Raw genomic sequence first — 23,223 nt, 5'->3', positions numbered from 1 at the left:
GTGAGGGAGAGAATTAGTGTGAGGGAGAGAATTAGTGTGAGAGAGAGAGAGAGAGAGAGAGAGAGAGAGAGAGAGAGAGAGAGAGAGAGAGAGAGAGAGAGAGAGAGAGAGAGAAAGTGTGAGGGAGATAGTGAGTGAGGTTTGTGAAATGACCAAATTGAGGGAGATAGTAAGAGAGAGAGAGAGAGAGAGAGAGAGAGAGAGAGAGAGAGAGAGAGAGAGAGAGAGAGAGGGGGGGGGGGGAGGGGAGGAGGGAGGGTAGACTTAGCAAACCGTAATTGGTCAAGCACAGACAAGTACAGAACAAATGAAGAATGCTAATAAGTTTTAAACGCGTTTTAATTCACGAATGCTGTTCAACAAACAAAAATCACATTTGAAGATGTGAAAAGGTCATAAACCAGTGTGTTCTTGAAAAATTAAAGAATGTTTGCACTGAAATTGATCCAAACCAAGTAAGTGTGTTTACCTGTTGTCAAATGTACTTTGGCTTTTAATATGAAAAGAATTGGAAATCAAAGGGAGAAAACAACAGCAAACAACAACAGCAAATAAGAACAACAAACACCAAGCAAACCAACAAGACAACACCAACACCAACAAAATTTGTACTGACATGACATGCGCAGTGGTTAACATAGACGTTGACCTTCCGTGTTCCGTGAAGGTTCGGGGTTCGAATCACGGCCGCGCCCGGTTGGTCAAGGGTGGAGATTTGTCCGATTTCACAGGACCTGTGTGTACAACGCAAGCACAAGACCAAATACGCACCGAAAAGATCCTGTAACCCAGAAACACGAAAATACTCAGCCCGCATCCTCCGAAGAGAAAGTATGGCTGCCTACATTGCGTGTAAAAAAAAAAAGTCATACACGTACCAGCAAAACATGCAAAACACGAGCGTACGTGGGAGTTGCAGCCAATGAACTCAAAATAAGAAGCAGGAGAAGAAGAAGTACTGACATCAACATGAACTGTCGCAAGTTCACCGAAACGTGTACATGTGTGTATAACATGCAAGACATGCAACTGTGAAAAGCACAGTATGGACAAACTACTGAACAAACCGCATAACATAAATGTGCAGCTGAGTTAACAGAACAAAAGTATGCTCAGCATTTCCAGCTATGTTCTTTCTTTCTTTATTTGGTGTTTAACGTCGTTTTTAACCGTTCAAGGTTATATCGCGACGGTCCAGCTATGTAAGAATAGGCTGCACCAAACTTTCTACTGTCAACTTGATCCTCAGTGTGTATGATAAATCACGTGTACTCAAGCTGGTAAACACTATGCCAGGCACCCATGAAACAGACTGGGTTTGAGCATGCAACAGTGACATTCAAACAGAAAGCTTCAGATGTGCAGAGGAAGCGCCTGTCTGTGCTGATGGGCAATATAACAGGCACTCCGGACATAAACTGCAAAAGTCGGTTGGTTGGTTGGTTACTGTGTGTTGTCGTCCTTACAACAGATATATATGGCTATCCGGGACAAATGCAAGATAGACTGCAATAAAATGTGTAGCGAGCAACAGTGACCAGTCAGACACAAGGGGTCAGGTGTGCCCAAGAGGTGCCTGTGCTGATGGAAACTGTGACATGCACTCTGAGAGAAGACAGCATCGGTTGGCACAGCAGGGCATCATCTTCCATCACTTGCTTGATCAACTCTGGAACAAAGGGTAATAAGATAAAACTGTAGTAATTCAAAGCAACAAAAGTAAAGGAAAACAAACGCTCGACTCGACACCGCTGTGACATGGACATTTAATAAGGGTCAATCAGACTTGGATTCTTAACAACAACAACAACAACAACAACAACAACAACAACAACAACAACAACAACAACAACAACAACAACAACAACAACAACAACAACAACAACAACAACACATACACACACATAACTGGACTTACCACGGGTTTCCTTAAGCTGATCTTGTGGCAGCTCCCAAAGAAGTTCATCATGAATGTGAATAAGCAACCTGCATACAAACAAGATAATACACAAGAAAAATGGTTTTAATAATGTCTTCTCAAGCATCGTGAATGAAAGTAAGCAGGCTGCACACTGCGTTTTCAGATAATTTTGCTGCTTGCTTTCTGCTTGCACACAAACTATAATGAGAGTATGTAAAGCTGTGTCCACATACCATTTGGAAATGTCGCCAACGTAACAATATCATATGCGATCAAAGGAACTTAATTTGAAGTTTTAATGTCTTTTATATCAGACGTTTTTTTAATATTTAGATTTTGCCGTGCCATTCAAGAAATTGACGATAATTGGTTACATCACCAGGCAGTATATTAACACAAATGAGGAATGCCAATACTAAAAATATATGTTAAGACACCTCGCTCACTAACTCTAATTGCACGAGGCCATCTACAGAATTCGTTAAAACGTATATGTGGTGCTCAACTGTGAGTGTGTGTGTGTGTGTGTGTGTGTGTGTGTGTGTGTGTGTGTATGTGTGTGTGTGTATGTGTGTGTGTTTGTGTGTGTGTGTGTGTATGTGTGTGTGTGTATGTGTTTGTGTGTGTGTATGTGTGTGTGTGTGTGTGTGTGTGTGTGTGTGTGTGTGTGTGTGTGTGTGTGTGTGTGTGACCTGGCAGACAGGTGAGGCTTGTCTCTCAGAGCTTCTTCCACCCTCAGCATCGCTCTCTTACACAGGTCTGCTGCTGAACCTGGGATGTAACGGCCATGGATACTTTAGCACACAAAAGAAAACAAAAGTGAAAGAAGTAAATTTGACAGAAACAAGAAATTCCTCCGAGGTAGGAAAAACACCCCCGTCAAAGGGAAATAACCTTCTCAGTTGGTGGCAGTGAGAATGGTTATTTCCCTTTGACCATGAATATGTCCCTCTATAAGTCCTTGTATAATTTTAATCCACCAATAACTCCCTAACCGTGTGTTTGACTGGTCCCAATTTTTGTAAGGACCGTCTCAGGAATGTATAGAACCTGTTCACCAAGTTTGGTGACGATCGGTCCGTTCATTCTTGAGATCTATATGCGAACACAAACAAACAAACAAACAAACAAACAAACACATCGACCGAAACCTATACACACCCCTATACCGGGGGTGTAATAATAATGACAAATAACACTTGTGGTGAATCCTTTGGAATGTGCTCTCAACAACCTGCAGCAATTTGCTCACTTGGTTTAAACAACTGAGACAGAAAAAGCGTCAACAGAATGGATTTATATGGGATACACCAACCTTGCACGCAGAAGTTAACAGCCTGGCGTTCTGCCTGAGCTCTGGCTTGTGCGGCTTTGTGATGCACGTTGGGGAACCAGCGTCTTCGGCCCATCACTGTTTCCGTGTATCCTTGGTCACATAAAGGATAGTTTGCAAACGTACAAATCAAGGTTTTAATATTGTTGTTGCTAGTATTACTTGCATCACATGCCACTACACTGTGATGGTGAGAGGAAGATGTGATCACAGGGGAAAATGTCTTTCTTGAGTGTTAAGTACAGACAACACACATACAAGCACACATGTAAACACAATAATACAAAACGGTCCATTCCTGACCAGCCTCCACCACTCCCATCTCCTCCACATACAGACATTCACCATTATGAAAGGTTAACGTTTGATTATTGCACATCATCAACAAACACAGTGTTTACTCATCTGCAGTAATATAATACAGGATTTAAACTGCATTCATCATTATAAGCTCATAGCTTGTTGTTGGTTCAAATATGTTCATTATGTATTTGGGGGTGATTATAGACAATAAGTTGACATGGAAACCAAACTCTGATGCCCTTGTGAAGAAACTCCACTCTCGCCTGTACTTTTTGAGAAAACTCAGGTCTTTTAACATCAGACAAGAAATCCTTCAGATGTTTTACACTTCAACGTGCAATAGTGTGTTGTACTTTGGCTCCGTGTGTTGGGGTGGCAACATCAACAAGCAAGACAGGGATAGATTAGATAAATTCATCAGGAAAGCAAGTGGGGTGGTTGGGAGGAAGCAGGACAATTTCACATCAACACATGAACGACGACTGACTGACAAGGTACAGAAGATTTTGGCTGACGACTCGCACCCACTCAGACCGGAATTTGACAGTAGACGGACAGACAGGAGCAACAGATTCAGACAACCAACCGCAAGATCCACACGCTACAGAAATTCGTTCATTCCATCTGCAATTCACATCTTCAATTCTCAGGTGGGGCGGTAGATGCTGGTGTTGTCGCTCTGATGCACGGGGTCAGTGTTCTGTATTGTTTCAGTATTGTTGATTTTGTTTTGCATTCTACTCTCTTAATCTTAGACAATATGTGATAACCGGCAAGGTGCTGACTTTCTTTTGTGCATTGTTGATGGTGAATGCATGTTAATTTATTTTTAATATACTTTCTAATGTGATAACCAATGTGCTATATTTTCTCAGGACAAAGAACAAATGTTTATTTTGAATGTTTTATGTATGTTATTATTACGGACACAAACGCTCAGCAATGTAATTTCTCTTTTAGAGATTAATAAAGTTATTGTATTGTATTGTATTGTATTGTATTGTACCAATTAATTGCTGAATAAAACAATGTTTAAATCAATCTGCATTAAGAACTTACCATGCTGTTTGGCGTAGGTTATGCACTTCTTCGTGAAAACTTGGATGGCTGGAAATGTAACTGAAATGGTGAAATGATTCAAAGATTTAATCTGAGGGTGAAAGAAGATAGTCGTCAAGTTTTGTTTTTAGTCTGACGTGACATGTATAAGAATTAGCCCTCAACAGTTCACAACTCATCCACGTATTTCTCCATCTAACATTTTACCAAGACACTGATGAAAAAGACAACAACCAGACATGGTTTGCACATGTCGTCTTTCTGCCACATAAGCGTTTACTTTTTGATCAAAGAATGAATGAAACTGTATGTTACCTAAGAAGCTGTCCATGATGTCAGAAGCTCTGCTAGAAGTCACCTTCAGATATTCTGCGAGTCGTTCCTTCCCTGTTAATAAAAACATTACCACGATCCTACCATCTTCTTCCTCTTGAACATACTCTCCTGAGCACATCAAACATGCTAAAAATGAAAAAGAAGAAACAAAAAAAGGAAGCACAAAACAATCAACGAACAAAGCACACACACAACAACACCAACATAAAAAAACAAAAAAACAACAAGAAGAGCAATTGATGAATAAATTAACAAAAAGAAAACAGAGATGCGAACAGTATTTTGAGTTCAAGAGCATTTGTTGCTTTGAACAAGATAGCAGCCATATATGCATACTTTTTCAAAGCATTTTTCTTATGTAAACCGATTTATTACAAGTGTTTAAATCTCCTATCTACTCATGTTAAAAGAACATGACGTTAAGGGGAGAGGTGGCACGAAAAATGAAATATGAATATTTGTAAGTTTTCTTTGAAGTTTTGGGGTACTTTATAGAAAGAAAGCATGAAAAAGCACCTGCATGCCCAGTTTTTGACCAAGCAAGTAATATTTTCATAAAAAAGACCAATAAATTTCTTCCAAAAAGTACAAAAATTACACCCGATGCTCCATGAAATTAGAAAGACATTTTTGAAGCCACAGGCTTCAAAGTTTTTGCAAATTACTCCCAGATATCAGTATCAGACTTATACAGAGCCGTTTTGACCAAATTACCCCAGTTCAAATTCAGCAGCAAAAATTGAGAAATATACATTTTTAGCCCCCAAAATACCCATTCAGGCTTATATTATATTCTGTAAAAAATAAAAAAAATAAATGGATTTTTACAAAAACGCCTTGTAAAAGTCTAGAAAAATTATTGGGGAAAAAAAATTAGTAGTCTACCACAAGTAGATGGGAAGTGAAGACCATCATCGTGTGTTTGTTTGTTTGTTTGTTTGCTTAACGCCCATCCGACCACGAAGGGCCATATCAGGGCGGTGCTGCTTTGACAAATAACGTGCGCCACACACAAGACAGAAGTCGCAGCACAGGCTTCATGTCTCACCCAGTCACATTATTCTGACACCGGACCAACCAGTCCTAGCACTAACCCCATAATGCCAGACGCCAGGCGGAGCAGCCACTAGATTGCCAATTTTAAAGTCTTAGGTATGACCCGGCCGGGGTTCGAACCCACGACCTCCCGATCAAGGGGCGGACGCCTTACCACTAGGCCAACCGTGCCGGTCCATCATCGTTCTGAGGAAATTGCATTTGAAAGTTTGTGAAGTGTTTTGCTGCGCACAGTGAAGACAGATTGACAAACCAAGAGTATGTGTGCATTCAGGTGCTTTTCACTGACATTTTCCCATACTCCAAGTACTCTTCACAATCCCCTATCAGTCCAAAGTTGCACTTATGGACATCAGACTGATACTAATGATACACTCAATGAAACATCAAGTACAGTGATTATGATCAGCTGGAAATAAGACGTTTGGAATTTTCTTTGCAACTCTCGATGTTCTCAGTTTTATCGCAGGAGCAGGCTGGTTTCTGCTAATTCTTGTTTCCATCACACAAAAACTGGTCGAGCTTTGATCGGAAATTGCTTCGAAGTAAGCATTATTTTTTCCAAAACTCATGCAGTTATGCATGCCAAAATAAACTCTAGACAGAATGCTTCCCTGACAAGTTCAAGGGATTCAATGATCTAGAGGGAGAAAAGAATATCAAGTTCTTATTAGTAAAATAGATTCGGGATGAAATCCGACAGATTTTAGCCCAATATTCGAGTCACTCGAAAATGCACCGATCAGTTGTTGCGTTCCTTGAATGAGAAAAGTTGGATTTTGCAACGAAGCAAATATCTAAGTCAAAATAGCATTGTCTCACCAAGAATTAGATACATGAGTGGAAGATGGGTCCGAAGTTCGATTAGCAGTACTTAAGGGTGTAACTGAGACAGTCAGGGTGGAGTTTATGTGACGTCCTACCTGTTATTCAGACATCGCGGACTCAACATTCACACCGACCGCTAGCTTTTTCTTCTTCGCTGCTCGATCTGCCGCAATTTGTAACTTCCTCTGCCTCTTGCATGATGGATACCTGCCGAATTTATCCTTTAGAGGCCGAGTTGAGAGAAACATTGCTGTCTGAGACGTCGAACCGATTCGAAATAACGTTCGCGTGTTTATGCGGATACTGATTATGGTGTGCGCGCATGCGCAGAACGACTTCCCGGCTAAAAGTTATTGGTAATGACCAATCAGCGAATAGATTTTAAAAGGTGAAGGTCACTTTTCCAAACATGGAACATTTTGCCTGTGAAAGTATCCTTTGCTAGCTCTGTATTGTGTTCGTTGAGCGGTATAAACGGACTTTATTTTTATGACTGTGACATCGTCAAAAAAACGGAAATTCCCGCTGAGTACGGTGCACGCAATAAATCTGACAAACTCATCAATATGTTGCTGCTGCTCTGCCGTGAAAAAATCGATTTTTCACAAAGTTTGCCGATTTTTAGCATTCACTCACTTTGCAAATCGTCACTTTATTGAAAAAAAGAGGATGAAATTGACAAAATAAACAACATACAGTTATTCTAGGGTGTTCAAAGTACCTAAATATGCTGAAAACCCAAATCACATCATGGTACTATTTTGGATCAAAATTCCGTGCCACCTCTGCCCTTAAACATTGGGAAACTCAAACGCTGTAATTATGGATGTCTTATTAACGGGCAGTGCCATTTACACAGCTTGAGTTTGTGTTTTGGCACCACTCACACTGTCAGTCTAAAGCTTACCAACGCCATATAGAATGGAGTAGACAACTCTCTTTGTCTGCTCTCTTTCAGCATGTGTGATGTCAGCACTTGCTTTTAAAAGCCTGTAAGTAATAAACAGACAGACAGACAGACAGACAGACAGACGCACGCACGCGCGCGCACACACACACACACACACACAGACAGACACACAGACACACAGAAACATAAGAGGCAGGAAAATGAACCAGCAGGATTTGTTAAATTCTAATTCGGTCAGAATACATCAAACAAGAAAGCATGGATAATCAACCAGGCTTTAACTATGACCCAAAATACACCCAACCCTCAACACTCAATCACACGATGCCTGAGACAAATAATATTCTTCAGTCAAATTTAGAATAATAAGGAGACATTACGGTAGCGTAGCATACCACCGAGATGTGAGTTTGATGAAGACATCGGCTGACTTGTCATCACTGCGGAACATGTCTTTCAGACCATCATCGTTTGTCAGGTGGGCCAGCAGACGCAGTTCTATCTGCTGAAAGTCTGAAATATATTAAATTTAACTTCATTTGCATACAACACGTCACACGGAATATTCGTTATTCATCACTCAAATGATTCCTTAAGTATATGTATAAAACGAATATTTCTAATTATAGCTCCAATTTTATCTTATGGGAAAGCTTTACAACAACACAGATACTTTCGAGGCGACCCTGTAACAATGTGTGTGTTTGTTTGATGATATACATATACATTTGCTTGTTTGATGACAAGCAATTCAAAAAACCGGTCTTGATCTAAGGACTATGTCCGGTCAGGAATAAAAGCTGTACGTAAGTGTTAGTTAGAGTGCCTTGTAGAATGATGAACATCTGAGCTTGCGGCGATCATCCTATTTTGAGGATGAAAGTCGCTTGTTCATTTCAATGCTTGTTATTCTCTCAGGTGCCAGGAGATTGATTCCGGATGACTCTCGTTCACTCAATTACACATGCATTTCAAGCGCTTCCTTCCCTTTGGTTATCAGAACACAAATGTTGCAAACGAAAAACAAGCACGTCCAAAGATTACCAACACTGCAATTAAAATGGGTCACGATCAACAGCTGTACCATTAGTACTCATGTAATCCAATCCTCATGGTCAATTCTAGCAAGCAAGATAAGAGTTAACATGACTGCGCTATCACTTGGGACCTGCTTCATCCATTGTGTGTCTATTGTGATGCAAAGCTTCAAAGAGTGAACACAAAGCCAATTACCTGCTGCAAGGAAAACATTCCCTTCGTTGCAAATGAAAGGTTCCCTGGCATAGATGTCATAGCTCTTGGGTTCCGAGTCTGTTACACGAAGGAAACGAAATGTTACTTTTATTACAGAGGTAAAATTGTGAAACTTAGTTCAAGTGGTATTAGTCACTATAAAATCAATTAAGGACAGTAAATAATTTGCTGTAACGCCTTGGCTCTGCATTAGGGTGAAAATAAAAGGCAAAACTCAAATGAATTGTGGTTAATGCTAAAATAGTTTACATTCCATTAGTCAGAAAGAGTGACAGTTTGGCCTATACTGTAGACCTGCAAGAATGTTTTTTTCTATCACAGACTTTAAGTTGTTGCCAGTTTGTGTGGTGGCGAAAACACAATTCCATTTTTTATAACTGAAAACTGATGGCATTCAGTTTTTGAATGGAACACCTCTTTCTTTCATTTCCTTTTCTGTTTCTCTAATTAGGGACTGTTGCCTGGTATCATATATTACACACTGTTGATTTAAGTATAAGGGAAAAGAAATAACATCAATGTGCTTTAATTGTAGGTTTGCTTTTGAGAGAGACTGCCACCCAAATTTAAAGCAGCAGCAGCAGCAGCAGCAGCAACAGCAGCAACAGCAGCAGCAACAGCAAACAACAACAAGTCGCGTAAGGCGAAAATACAATATTTAGTCAAGTAGCTGCCATTTTTCAGCAAGACCGTATACTCGTAGCATCGTCAGTCCACCGCTCATGGCAAAGGCAGTGAAATTGACAAGAAGAGCGGGGTAGTAGTTGCGCTAAGAAGGATAGCACGCTTTTCTGTACCTCTCTTTGTTTTAACTTTCTGAGCGTGTTTTTAATCCAAACATATCATATCTATATGTTTTTGGAATCAGGAACCGACAAGGAATAAGATGAAAGTGTTTTTAAATTGATTTCGACAATTTAATTTTGATAATAATTTTTATATATTTAATTTTCAGAGCTTGTTTTTAATCCAAATATAACATATTTATATGTTTTTGGAATCAGCAAATGATGGAGAATAAGATAAACGTAAATTTGGATCGTTTTATAAATTTTTATTTTTTTTTACAATTTTCAGATTTTTAATGACCAAAGTCATTAATTAATTTTTAAGCCACCAAGCTGAAATGCAATACCGAACCCCGGGCTTCGTCGAAGATTACTTGACCAAAATTTCAACCAATTTGGTTGAAAAATGAGGGCGTGACAGTGCCGCCTCAACTTTCACGAAAAGCCGGATATGACGTCATCAAAGACATTTATCAAAAAAATGAAAAAAACGTTCGGGGATTTCATACCCAGGAACTCTCATGTCAAATTTCATAAAGATCGGTCCAGTAGTTTAGTCTGAATCGCTCTACACACACACACACACGCACACACGCACACACACACGTACGCACACACACACACACGCACATACACCACGACCCTCGTTTCGATTCCCCCTCGATGTTAAAATATTTAGTCAAAACTTGACTAAATATAAAAACAACAAGAACAAGAACAAGAACAGTGAGACCCCTTCTCGAGTATGCATCATCAGTATGGGACCCATACAACCAGAAGAGCATTGAGAAGTTGGAAGCTGTCCAGAGACGTGCCGCCCGCTTCGTACTCAACCGCTACCACAACACGTCAAGTGTGAGCCGGATGATCGACCAACTGGGCTGGCCGTCTCTCGAGCAGCGTAGAAGAACCACGCGCCTGGGGGTCCTTTACAAGATCCATCACGGACTAATTCAGTGTCCAATCATCAAGAGCAAGCTAGTCCCACCCCCACCACGACAGCGCCGTACCCATGACCAGCAGTTCTCAACTTCTGCCTCATCAACACCAGAACTCAGTACAGAGGTGGATCATTCCTACAGAGGACTGTTAGGGACTGGAACCACCTTCCCAGTGAAACTGTAGAGGCAGCAACAGTTGACGCTTTTGTGTCACGAGCCTCCGCAAATTAAGTTACAGTTCCTGACAAAACTAGGCCCTTACGGATACAGACTTTTGGCAATGTTTTACGGACAATGAAAATAACAATGACCAGAGCACACAAATGGATTCTAAAACACCCCCTTTTCATGCATGAATGATCATCCTCAAGATCGTGGGCATTACTGGAAAGAAGAAAAACAGTAAAATATCTAAACTCACCCTTTAACCTGTGCTTCAGACAAGCAATTCAAAAGTTACATATCATATTCGTACCAACAATGAAGTTGTTCTCAAAGTGTGTGATGGTGGTGGGTGTTTTAGGGATGGCCTGCAGGTTGGGCTGGGAGGAAGCCAGGCGACCAGTGGCCGCAGCCGTCTGGTCCCAGTGCGTGTGCAACGCTCCCCCCTCCATCGCTTCCAGCATCCCGTCAACGTACGTCGACTTCAGCTTCACCAGCTGTGGTTAAATTAATAATTTAATTATTTTATTATTATTAGAGTTAGAGTTTTATTATGGTGTGACCTTGATTGTCTGTGACAATATTTTGTGTGTGTTGTGATTTGCAACTATTTTCATCATGCCTTCTATGTGGACTTCAGGTTCAAGCAACTGTGGTTATTCATTCAAATATTATATTTGTTCCTGATTTTTTTGTTACTATTAGAGTTAGAGATTTATTATGGTGTGACCTTGATTGTTTGTGAAGATATTTTGTATGTGTTGTTATTTGCAACTGTTTTCACCATGTCCCCAGAATGCCCGAGATTGAAGTAAAACCGTGTAATGTAGCATGTCACTCTCTCATTTAAATCATTTTTCCCCATAAACCCTAACAAAGTTTAAATGCAAGCAGTGTACCAACACTGTGTACAAACTGTAAGGACTCAAACTGACATTCCCAGCATTTGTAAATCCATGTTTATATTTCTAACTCAAAGTTACGTTCTGTTGTGTAAACATCAGTATATTGTAGAACAGACGAAAACTAACAATATAACATAGAAACATACTAAACATCATCCAAGAAGCAATAAAGAGCAACATCTAATGAATGATTCACCAATTCCCGTGACTTGATATCCTCCAAATCAGCAACAGAAATGATAGGCTTTCAACCATGAGAATGGAAAATGGCCAAATAGAAGCAAACAAAGGTTTACAAGTTTTTAAAACTGTAACAAAATATCAAGATGTTGCTATGGGGCTGTACTGGCTGAAACTTGTTCAACTATTTATACCAAATTGAATGGCAAGAGAGGTTCCTCCAAACCGAGGACAATTTCCGTGTGTGTGCTTTTTGGTACTGTTCCTTGGTTTTCACTGTTCCACTTACATGCCTGTGCTCGAGAACGACAGAGGGCAGTGGGTGGACAGAGGTCAGCTGTCGCAGCATGGGTTCCGAGGTGGACTTGTGGTGAGTAGCAGCCGTCAGTGTAACCTTCTTGCTGCCAGGCAGCTGCTGGTCCAGCTTCAACTCTTCATACAACAGCTAAGCAACAACAAGAGATCACCTTTTATAGCAAACACATTCCACTTCAGCTCTTTATCAACAGTTTAGCGCAAAACAAAACATTACCTTACATAGCAAACACATTCCACTTCAGCTCTTCATACAACAGCTTAGCACAAACAAAACATTACCTTACATAGCAAACACATTCCACTTCAGCTCTTCATACAACAGCTTAGCACAAATAAAATATTACCTTACATAGCAAACACATTCCACTTCAGCTCTTCATACAACAGCTTAGCACAAACAAAACACCACTTTTCATGGCCACCATATTCAAGGGCGAGAGTACTCCGGCTGTGAATACATCATCTAACACAACCAACCAAATTTGACGAGGATCGGTCAGTCTTAGGTTATGTCTGGAGGTAATGAAATCCGAGAAGTGTGTACAATTTAAAAACCGTAGCTTCAAAAATATCTGAGAAAACCCCAACCTTTATGCTTTTTGTCCATACAGACGACCACTGATCATTACTAAGACTCAATCATTTCTCAGGTGAGCCAAACATGAACTGTAAGGTGTTGGTACACATATTCATACACTGAACAAAATACACAAGAATGTGCAGACATACAAAGTATAGTTCTCACAGTTAAGCCCAAAACAACGTCTCAGTTACACACTTTTTGGACTTACCTGTCTAAGCTGCTGGGTGCTGTTGATACAGAAAGTGTGTCCTGCTAATTCGTAGGCCTTGCGTTCTACCTTCTCCAACTTTTTCTAAATGAAATTAAATGACAAGTATAGCAAATATATGAGCAGTCATGAAGAGTCAGTAGATTGGTAAGAAAAGTAAAATCTAAACAGCAATAATGAAATCTAACAGGCCAAGAACAAAAAGGACAACAATCTGAAACATAGAATTGCTGTCCCCAGCTGTGAACTAGATAAGCTCTTGCTTTAAAGAAGATTCATTTTCTGTCTCATCACAAAGAAGTAATAAAACACAGAGCTGTCCAATGTTTAGTCTCTCCAATCCTTTTCCTTGGTTATTATTTTTGCCAAACAAACAAATAAACAAGCCAACAAACCAACCAACAAACAAACAACAAAAGAACAAAAATCAAACAAAAAACAAGCAAATATACACACAAACAAACAAACAAGCTGTCGCGAACCATCTGACTGTTTCCTTTGAAAACGTTCAGTTTGGCCAGAAAACACCTACCTTAAGAACAGCAGAGAAAGTGACAAACGCCTCAGAATTGACCCTGATGGGCTGTAGCTCCATGGCGGCCAAGAGAGGCGTGAGGGGCATCTCCACATGATGAAACAAAGACCACACACCCTCTGACACCAGGCGTGGTCGCAGTCTTTCCATGACTGTCGCTGCCAAAGCAAGGTCATCGTGTGCTCCTGTGTCCTTAAAAGAGTAAATCAGTTCTGTTCCAGGGCAGCAGAAACACCAGCTAAAACCGGAACAGGTCTGTGTTTGAGGTAGATGTGGGAGGTGTGGAGGGGGTGGAGGGCAGGATATACTTTCCTGATGCAGTTTTCATGTCCTTCTTCATAACTGATTGTACATTAATATGTACATGCGCTGTAGCCTACTTTTGTTTGTTTGAAGGTAAAAGGAAAATTGTGGATTGTCGTTCATTGTTCCTGTGTCTAACATTCTGAAGTTGTGACGGAAAAAATAACTTGAGTCTGAATAACCATATCATTGACAATTGGCATTAAATATGCACAGGCGAAAACTGCTTTAATATTGGCAATTATTCAGGAGGAAGCCGGACATTCTGTGATTTGTGTGGGATTTTATACTCCATACAAATGTATGTATCTACAGTAATTTATTCCTACACTTTCCGTTGTTTATCAACACATTTGTTTAGAAAAGTTGGCCGCATGTATATCGTGTCAAATTTGACTAACCTTTTCTCTTGAATGCAAAAAAAAAAATCATTCCTATCTGTTTTAGATGTCATTATAATCTACAGTATTGAAGAGAAAGCAATATACTAATCTCATATGCTCAACAAATGCCCTTTCTGCTTGAAAAGTACGAACAATCAATAAATATAAAGACGATTCACCTGTACATGATTAATCCCAGCTATCTTGCAGAGTGCATGCAGTGTGCTCGGGGGGCAGTCGGGGTTCAGCAGCCAGCCAGCTATAATGGGATCCTCAAACCGCCACCCAAGTGTTCCTGGAGAGACGACAACGTTAGTTAAAGCCAGGGCCGGATCTGGGGGGGGGGGGGGGTGTCCTGGGTTCCGGAACCCCCCCCCCTGGCCATCCAATGTACCTCTCAGAGAAAATAAATTGGACTTTTTAAGCTCTTCCCCAACTCCCTCAGTTTATTTGGTCTTCTAAACTATTTCAAATTATGAACAACATCAAGTCCTTCCTTTGTAACTGATTCAGATCACTATCGTATATTTGTCAAGGCTTATGTATGAAATAAGATCTACTCTCCACTTAGACACATACAATCAACACTCTGAGTGTGTTTGTGCTGAGTGGGATTTGTTCGATGAATGAATTCAAATTCCCATGCTGCACATGCCGCAGTCAGGATGATGACTTTTGGTATGTTTCTAAATGGAAGGTTGACCCTACCCCATCTTAAAGCCAGGGCGGATCTGAGATAGTAAGCCGACTTTTTGTCACGGGAAGGGCTGTTGCTTTAATATTCACCAAGAAGTAACCACATAAACACATGCAGACAAGTACATACAGGTATAGGCAAGCACATAACACCCCCCCCCCTTCCCCACCCTAACACACACACACACACACACACACACACACACACACACACACACACACACACACACACACACACACACACACATGCGCTCTTTCTCGCACGTACCGTTACTTTTCATGTTCGAGTCAAATTTGGTTTAAAAAAAACACACAAACAAACCCACAATTACTTCATGCAGTTCTGATGTGCAGTTAATTTACCTCTGTTGTCTCCCAAGGAAAACTCTTTCAGCAGAGTGATCACCAAATGTTTGCAGTTGACAGCCACCTTTAAAAGTCGATCGTTCGCCAACAATGCCTTAATAATAGACCTACAACCAAGTGACAGAACTGATAAAAAAACGAACAAACCATTTCAACAACAACATTGTTAAACATGTCTTGCATCTGTGTCGTAGATTTGTAATACTGTTGTTCACTATTCCTGTCACGACAGACCTGAATCACAAAGCAAATAAAACACACAAGCACGATGTTTGATATAGAAGGTGATAACACGTTTTTATAAACAATGGGTACATAATTTACTATTACTATTAAAAAAAAAAGTTTTGATTTTATTTTTCAAAACAGATACTGTTGATTTTTTTTTTAACAACAGCAAACTTAGGCTTATTAGAAAATATGTTATACTGACCTGGCCGACTGGAATACTTTCGCATCACAGCACTCTGGTGCAGGTAAAAGATATGTGCCCTTGTCACATTTCAAAAATATGCCCCTCTCCTGAAAGTGTACAATAAATTGCGTGAACGCGACAAAAGGCTTCGTGCACAAATATAAAGAAAAACCTGTACACCTTTTTTATCAGTACAAAATGAGTCGCTATTAGTAGATTTGTCTTCACAGGAGAATGCCGTACTTCTTTAACTCTATGGCAGACCGTAAACAAGACAGTCTTTCTTGAAATATTCGATAAAACTCCTCAGGTAAGACCTCTGGCACTAAAAAGTCCAAGGACGGAAGCAATGATGTAAAAAGCACCTGTTTACCTTCGGTCTTCTCAGCACAGAAGAGTCAGTGTTGGTAGACGTGTCTTCGTAGGACACCAAGAGGCTGACAGTACCTCTGCAAGTTGTAAGCCATGAAGCCAGGAGCTGTCTCTGCTCATCTGTCAGTGCACTGATGTCTTGAACATGTTGTGGGTGAGGATCAGATTCTGTGCCTGAGACCTCCCTGTCCGCCTTGACATGAGCTTTGTCACTGCTGTTACTCTGTTGAACGGAATCCAGGGGTGGTATGCACGAGGAAGTGTCCAACTGAGTGGATCCCAAACACTGGTTCGAATTTGTTGAAATCTCACACTTATCTCAACTTCAACCAATCTGACACAGCGCTTGGTTTCCACTTTCTCGTGCAAAAAAAACCCTGTTCTCTTTATATGAGGCGATCAGGTATATTTGGACAAATAAAGATTTATTGGACTTGAATAAGACTTGTCTGTCTTTCTTCCTGCAAGGTTTGTTTAACTTTGTCACCAGGGTCAATGCAGCAGAAATCATACTGATATTTAATAAATAAGACTATCATCATGCCAATCTGAGCATTGGTTCTGTGCAGTTTTTACAAATGCTGTCGACGCTGTTTTATCAAACTCTTCAAGTAAGAAGCCTATTGATGCCTCATGGTTTGGTATTTATCAAGCGACCCATTGGTAACTTGTCAGCATGACATCTGCTACTATACACTTAAAAAAAAAAAATTAAAAAAAAATAAAAAAAAAAGCAGAAAAAAGCGGAGAAAAAAACTGAGAAAAAAAAGCTTGCAAACCTTTGCTCTTTCTGGGAAGGCTTTCAACTTTTCCTTAATCCTGTCCCGGCTGGTTTTGGATCGTTTTTCCTCTGCCTTCTGTTTTCTTTCCACCCCTTCAGAAATCCCCTGTCTGCTTTCCCTGGATGCTGTCGACATCCTGTCACTGTCACCATCTCTCGCAGCTTTGTAGTCCAGAGGACTCCTTACTGATGTACGTTCTTTGCCTTTTCTTGACGTCTGTTCTTCAGTAGAGCGTTCCTCCAATCTTTGAAATGGTGATGCTGCTGCTTTTCTGGTTTGTAAAATCATTTCTGGGGTTCTAAATGTGGTTGCTGATACACTTTTGGGTGCGTTTTCAGCTAGAGGTTGAAGAATAACATCTTTTGCTACCTGTGCTGAGGCTAATAATGACTTTTGTCGTTTTGAAATAGGTTCATTTGGGGTAAGAAAAACTGGTACTGTCGCTGACGATGTTGCTTGTGTGTTCACAGATGCTGATGCAGAACTCCAAGATGCATCTGATCTCTGTGGTGTACTTTGAGTTTCAAACACTGATTTCTCAGGTTTCGATAATTCTGACCCTGACCAAATTTCGTCATGTTTTCTTTGATTTGATGTGCAATTTGACTGTTGCACTGCAAAGCAAGCACGTGAAAACATATGACCATCAAGGAAGTTGGACATTTCACCAAATCCAGAGGGTGACACTTTTGTGTCGGTCTCTGCTTTTCTGCCCCTTTCGGGTTTCTGTGCGGACTCCCTCTTGTTCTCAGGGTTCAAAGCTGCGGGATGAAATACGTTCATGTTGTCAGTATTTTCTGCATGATACTGTGATGTCATATAACCTGCGGGACCTTCAATGCAGTTACCAAATTCTGGCAGCGTATTCCTAAGGTCTGAAGATCTTGATTTATCATGTGGTCTTGGACCATAGGTTTCACGTTGCTTTGACATAAACATTGTCAGAGCGGGTGCAGTCTGCATTGTGCAATGAGCTCCTCTTGTTTGTGATATGATGGATGGGTTTCCCTGGCTTAAGAAATCCGTTCGGTTCATCAATGATCCACTTGAGTCGCCATCTCCTGGATCGTGAAGGGGAAAATGCCTTTTCGTTCTTAACCCGGAAGTTTGCGTAGGCAGCTGTGCAGTCATACGTTCATCATTCTCCTTTTCCCTCGGAAAATCATTTGTACTTGGCTGTTGGTGCTCTTTCTGGTGAGTGAAACTGTGCAGGGAATCTTCTTTCTTTATTTTGTCCTGTACTAACTGATCTAATGCGTGGATATTTGTCCAATTATCTTGTTCGTCGATGTGACCAGTCTGGACATTTTGTCTGTAGATTAAAAAGGGGCTTTCACACGGTGTCACTGGCTCTTGCTTCACTTGGAAGTCGGTAACAACAGGCGCTGCTCTCAGCGACGAGGTTGGTCCAGCAGCATTTCTGTTGTCTGGTATACCTGGGATAGGATTGTTACAGGTTAACCGCCACTCGTTTTAGCTAAATTGGGATCTCATGAAAGTAAGACAGATAAAAGAACGACTGAAAGATCGAACAAACGACAAGAAAACCCGAGCACGAAGCCACAGGGATGGCCCATTAAAGAGCCCACTTGACTGTTTGTTACAAAATCCGGAAACTCATCCGAACACCATTTTTTGAGTACGGCATTTCGGATGCGAAGTTTGATCCCTGTATGCAGTCATATAAACAGGACTCCTCCTTTTAAAAGGTGTATCTCACATACAACTCACTGCAGAAGCTGCCATGTTTCAAACGCATTATAAAAAGTAAACAAACGTAAAAGCAAAGTCCCAACATTGAATGTTTTTGTATGAAAAATTGTCAAACAAAGACTTCTTAATGAAAAGTATAAAGCTAGTGTAAATAATGATTATGGTAAATTTGTAGGGATTGGTGTTTATATACACACTTTTTTCATTGATACCGTGTGAAGATTTTATTGATATTTTACAAAGATTTTGTGATTTTCCCTATTCCATTTACCAATAACACAGATTACAGGGCCGGACCAAATGAGTTGTAAGGGGGGGGTTCCTCCTTTTTTGGGGGGGAAAATCAGCGAAGTGGCGAAGCCACAAGCGCGCGCCTGCTTCGAACTAGGGGGGTCCGGGGGCATGCTCCCCTGGAAAATTTTGAAAAACGGTTAAAATCTGTGCAATTTGGTGCATTCTGGGCCTTGTTTTGAGGGTTAAGAGCAGCATTGTGGGTGGGGGGGGGGGGGGGGGGGGGGTACCTTTTTCTCATCGGATTTCACATTGAATAAAATTTGTTAGAGACACACACAAAATTTATTTTTAAAAAAAACCAAAAAACAACAACACTCAAAGCAAGGTACATGCTTTTTCCAGGGGTGGGGTTCCGGAACCCCTGGAACCCCCCCCCCCCTGGGTCCGGCCCTGGATTATACAGTATGCATACGCCCACAGTGGTACTCTATGAATATACTAAGGCTATGGGGCCCAAGGACTGTTATGCCGGGGTGGAAGTAGAGATAAGCGCCTACTTCCCAAGAAATGCTCCATATGGCTTCGTGTCTCCAAACACCTCTGACAGTCAAATCCAGCTCCTGGCCTTCACGTGGCGGGCCCTGTCTTCGACTAACAGCAGAAGGGATGCAGGCGGGTCACTGGCGCCTTAAAACCAGCTGCTTCGGGCAGATGGGGCTCGTTAACCTTGGATGGTCGCTCATCTAGGAGAAATATCATATTGGCAGTGTATTTTAAAGAGTGACCATCGTCCCCAACCATCCACCTACTCCCACCTTAGGACATACAGCATTTCCCTACGTGGACATAATATCAAGACAAACATGTAGGCCTACCAAAATCCTTTGGTCAAGACATAACCAAAGCTCATAATGAGTCATATCTTATAGAAAGCTCAAATAAATTGATTAAATGAGGATACAAGTAGTCCATTTCAATGCTTTTTTTTTATTCAGCCAAGTTTTGACTAAATGTTTTAACATAGACGGGGAATTGAGACGAGGGTCGTGGTGAATGTGTGTCTGTCTGTCTGTGTGTATGTGTGTGTATGTGTGTGTGTTTGTGTGTGTGTGTGTGTGTGTAGAGCGATTCAGAGAAAACTACTGGACCGATCTTCATAAAGCTTTACATGAGAGTTCCTGAGTATGGTATCCTAAGACTTTTTTTTCTCATTTTTTGGATAAATGTCTTTGGTGACTTCATATCACGCTAAAATTAATTCATGAGTTTGGTCATTCAAAATCTAAAAAGTCTGATTAAAAGTAGATTTTTAGAAATTTATTTAAAAATAATTTAATCTTATTCTTTTGTATTTCCTGATTCCAAAAACATATAACGGTAGATAATTTAGGCTATATTTGGATTGAAAACATGCTCATAAAATTTAAAAATCTAAAAATTCTAATTAAAATCAAAATATCGCAAATCGAATTAAAAGTAATCTCAATTCTCATCTTATTCTTTATCATTTCCTGATTCCGAAAACATACCGATCTGTTATGTTTGGATTAAAAACAAGCTCAGAAAGTAAAACAGAATAGAGAAAACCGAGCTTTCCTGTGAAGTCCTTTAATCTGCTGCGAGCAGCCCATACGCTATTGCGCTACACTGGCTTGTCACTTTCTGTACGCTTTTTTCGTGAATGTGGCAAGAGCTTTTATGGGAAATTGAGTGCGTTAATTTCATTGTGTGAGTTCGACGGGTTGACTAAATGTAGTAATTTCGCTTAACGCGACTTGTTATTCTCTCAGGTGAAAGGAAAAAACTGGTTCAGCATAAAACTATCATACTGTTGATGTCTTACATCTTATAATATAATTGTATCTTAAATCTTATATTTTCCTTTGTTTCTTCTTTTCGATTAGTGCTCTAGATCTGCCTCTCTTAGAAAATGTAAACAATCGTGCAGTGTGGGTAATCTGTCTGTGTTTGTGTTTGTGATGCTGATCAAAAGTAAGCGTCTGAAGACCACTGTGACAAACATCAACAACAAGAGTACGTCGAAAGCAAAATGTGAAGAGCTGAATGAAGTTTACCCGGGAACTTACGGTAATTATACTTCTCACGTAGACGTCTGAGAACCGAAAGATCTTCCTCTGAACTGAGACTCATTTCTGTCAGTATTGGAGGTCGCCGTGCAGGTCTCCAGCAACGCCCTCGTGTTTCCATCTTGAAAGTAGAAAACGACGAAGATGTAAACTCAAACTAGAATCATGCGGATGAGAATAAGGTCAAACGCCAACGCACGCTAGATCTGGACAGACAAAAATCAAAATGGATCTTTATGTCTACGATTTGATTGTTTAACAAATGTTGCACCGTGACCAATGCTGTATTGATTATGTCGTCTGCACTTTGACACCACGAGAATTATCTTCTTGATAGGAGAGCGACAGTAATTGAACTTGAATCATTGACAGAAACAGGTTCTTTCCCTTGCGTCAATGGTGAAAGTTTACCTAAAGCAGTAAAGGTACGCACAAAAAGCGGACAAAGGGGCTAAAACATAAAAGTTGACAAATAAGACTGATATTAAGATTTTTGTTAAGACATCAGATGCTGGAACCCAATTATGAAAACAAAAAGCAACATTACCCAAATATTTTACAAATAACGAGAATTTTGTTCGTTATATCATTCAACAAACATTAGTGGGCACAGAATCGTAGCATTGAGGTTGTCTATGAAGCAAGGCTTTAAAACTTGGCACACTACCAAAGTTTGATGACTCCCATGTATGGTTCAAGTCACATACACATTCAAGGTCACAGCGAGGTTAATTAAGGCTCCTTTCCAAACTGAAATTTTTTAAAATGAGATCCATTAAACTTTACACACTTTCAGGACTGTGATCAAATCTATCCACACAAAAATAATGTGTGTGTGTGTGTGTGTGTGTGTGTGTGTGTGTGCGTAAAATAATGTACCATCTCTCAGAACTCATGGTTTTTTTATCAGCACGACGCGGCTTGGAAACGTCCTAACTATGATTAGAAGAAACAGCGGTCTACGGGAAACAACCGCAGTTTGAGATCCTCGTATGAATTACTTCCCTTCTACTTTGTGGACCACGCCGGGGAAGTTGGTGGGATGAGTTAGTGTTCAAATGACAAGTCCGTAAAGGGAACAACATGATCATTGCAGATGAATCGAAACACAGTCTGACGGTCAGTGGCATGAACGTCTGAGTTTGATTTTGCTTTGAGAGAAAAAAAAAAGCAAAATAGAAGTTTATTGTTTGTTACGTTTTGAGTTTCGTTGAGCCCAAAGCTCGTACGTTCGCCGAGAAACTGTGCTGATCACGTTCTTGCGTCCGCCATCGCTTATTTTTTAAGTATCGTGGCTCTTTATTCGTAGTGTAGTATTCGTCCAGAAGCTCCCCCACCCCCCCCCCCCCCCAACACACACACACACACACATAAAAGGAAAAAAAATAGAAAAAGAAGAAAGTAGAAAAGCAAAAGCACACATTTACACTCCCTCCCCCCCCCCCCCCCCCCCCCCCAACAAATAAGAAAGAAAACAAGAAAGACAAGAAAACCAAGAACACAATAACAACAACAAAACAACAAACTAAAAACTAACAAGAAAAAAGATGAAGAAAAAAAGCAACTAACAAACAACAGCTCATCAAATAAATAACTAAATGCAAAAATCAAAACCAAAATCACAGCCCAAACAAACAAGCAAACAACACAACAACGACGACAACAATAACGACAACAACCTTTGTTGCTACACATCTTTACTACTGCAATCGGCACCATCGCCGCCCTGCACGTTCATCCCTAAATACTTCTTCTTTGTCGTCATCAATTTTGATCTGAAGTAGTGTGATAAGATTCTGAGAAACGCGATCTGAAACCCGGCGGAGGATAACAGGTTCATGGAATTCTTAGAAGAGACTGCAGATGAGTTACCTCGGTTCTATTTTGCGGAACACCAGGTAAAGAGGGACAGACGGGGCAATCCGTATTGCGGTGTTAGACGGGATCATCGAACTACAGTTGGTAAGTCGTAACACACAAAAAGTCAACATCAAGCACTATTGCATAATCATTTAATTTATTCCACAATAAGAAAATAAGTGTGTGTGTGTGTGTGTGTGTTCGTGATCTTAAAATAACATACCTCGGGCAAGTGACCTTGAATGTTGAGACAGCAAACTATTATTACACTTGTGGAAGTTGTGCCTCTCCGATAGCCGACGATGATAGCGTACGTTGCAAGGGGTGTAATGGAGACTTACAACAGAAAGAGTTTATATTTGTGATAGTCTCCCTGGGATCGTTCGTTCACG

At 40.5% G+C, this 23,223-nt stretch overlaps 1 protein-coding gene across 1 annotated transcript; it reads right to left on the bottom strand.

Annotated features, from left to right (window-relative positions):
* Positions 1-313: 313 nt before the first annotated feature.
* On the bottom strand, positions 314-21,259 carry LOC138981572 (DNA polymerase nu-like). Its single transcript, XM_070354531.1, has 19 exons — positions 20,972-21,259; positions 16,935-18,373; positions 16,157-16,378; positions 15,802-15,890; positions 15,366-15,475; positions 14,486-14,601; positions 13,618-13,812; positions 13,086-13,169; positions 12,266-12,421; positions 11,205-11,388; positions 8,980-9,057; positions 8,142-8,259; positions 7,744-7,826; positions 4,932-5,003; positions 4,617-4,676; positions 3,237-3,347; positions 2,614-2,692; positions 1,919-1,986; positions 314-1,669 (listed from the first exon to the last, which is right to left on the bottom strand). Exons 1-19 carry the CDS (start codon positions 21,090-21,092, stop codon positions 1,542-1,544), a joined length of 3,513 nt encoding a protein of 1,170 aa, XP_070210632.1. The 5' UTR covers positions 21,093-21,259; the 3' UTR covers positions 314-1,541.
* Positions 21,260-23,223: the final 1,964 nt, after the last annotated feature.

Source organism: Littorina saxatilis, linkage group LG12 (assembly GCF_037325665.1).
Source record: "Littorina saxatilis isolate snail1 linkage group LG12, US_GU_Lsax_2.0, whole genome shotgun sequence".
Lineage (NCBI taxonomy): Eukaryota > Metazoa > Mollusca > Gastropoda > Littorinimorpha > Littorinidae > Littorina > Littorina saxatilis.
This window is presented reverse-complemented; position numbering and strand designations above follow the sequence as displayed.

What these genes read in the sequence shown, in the direction of transcription:
- LOC138981572 (XM_070354531.1), bottom strand. Translation starts at nt 21,092, where the DNA reads ATGGAAACACGAGGGCGTTGCTGGAGACCTGCACGGCGACCTCCAATA. An exon ending in CTTTCTCTGCTGTTCTTAAG is followed by an intron (nt 13,170 to 13,617) that starts GTAGGTGTTTTC and finishes AATTTCATTTAG; the next exon opens with AAAAAGTTGGAGAAGGTAGA. An exon ending in AAGCCTCACCTGTCTGCCAG is followed by an intron (nt 1,987 to 2,613) that starts GTCACACACACA and finishes GTTTGTATGCAG; the next exon opens with GTTGCTTATTCACATTCATG.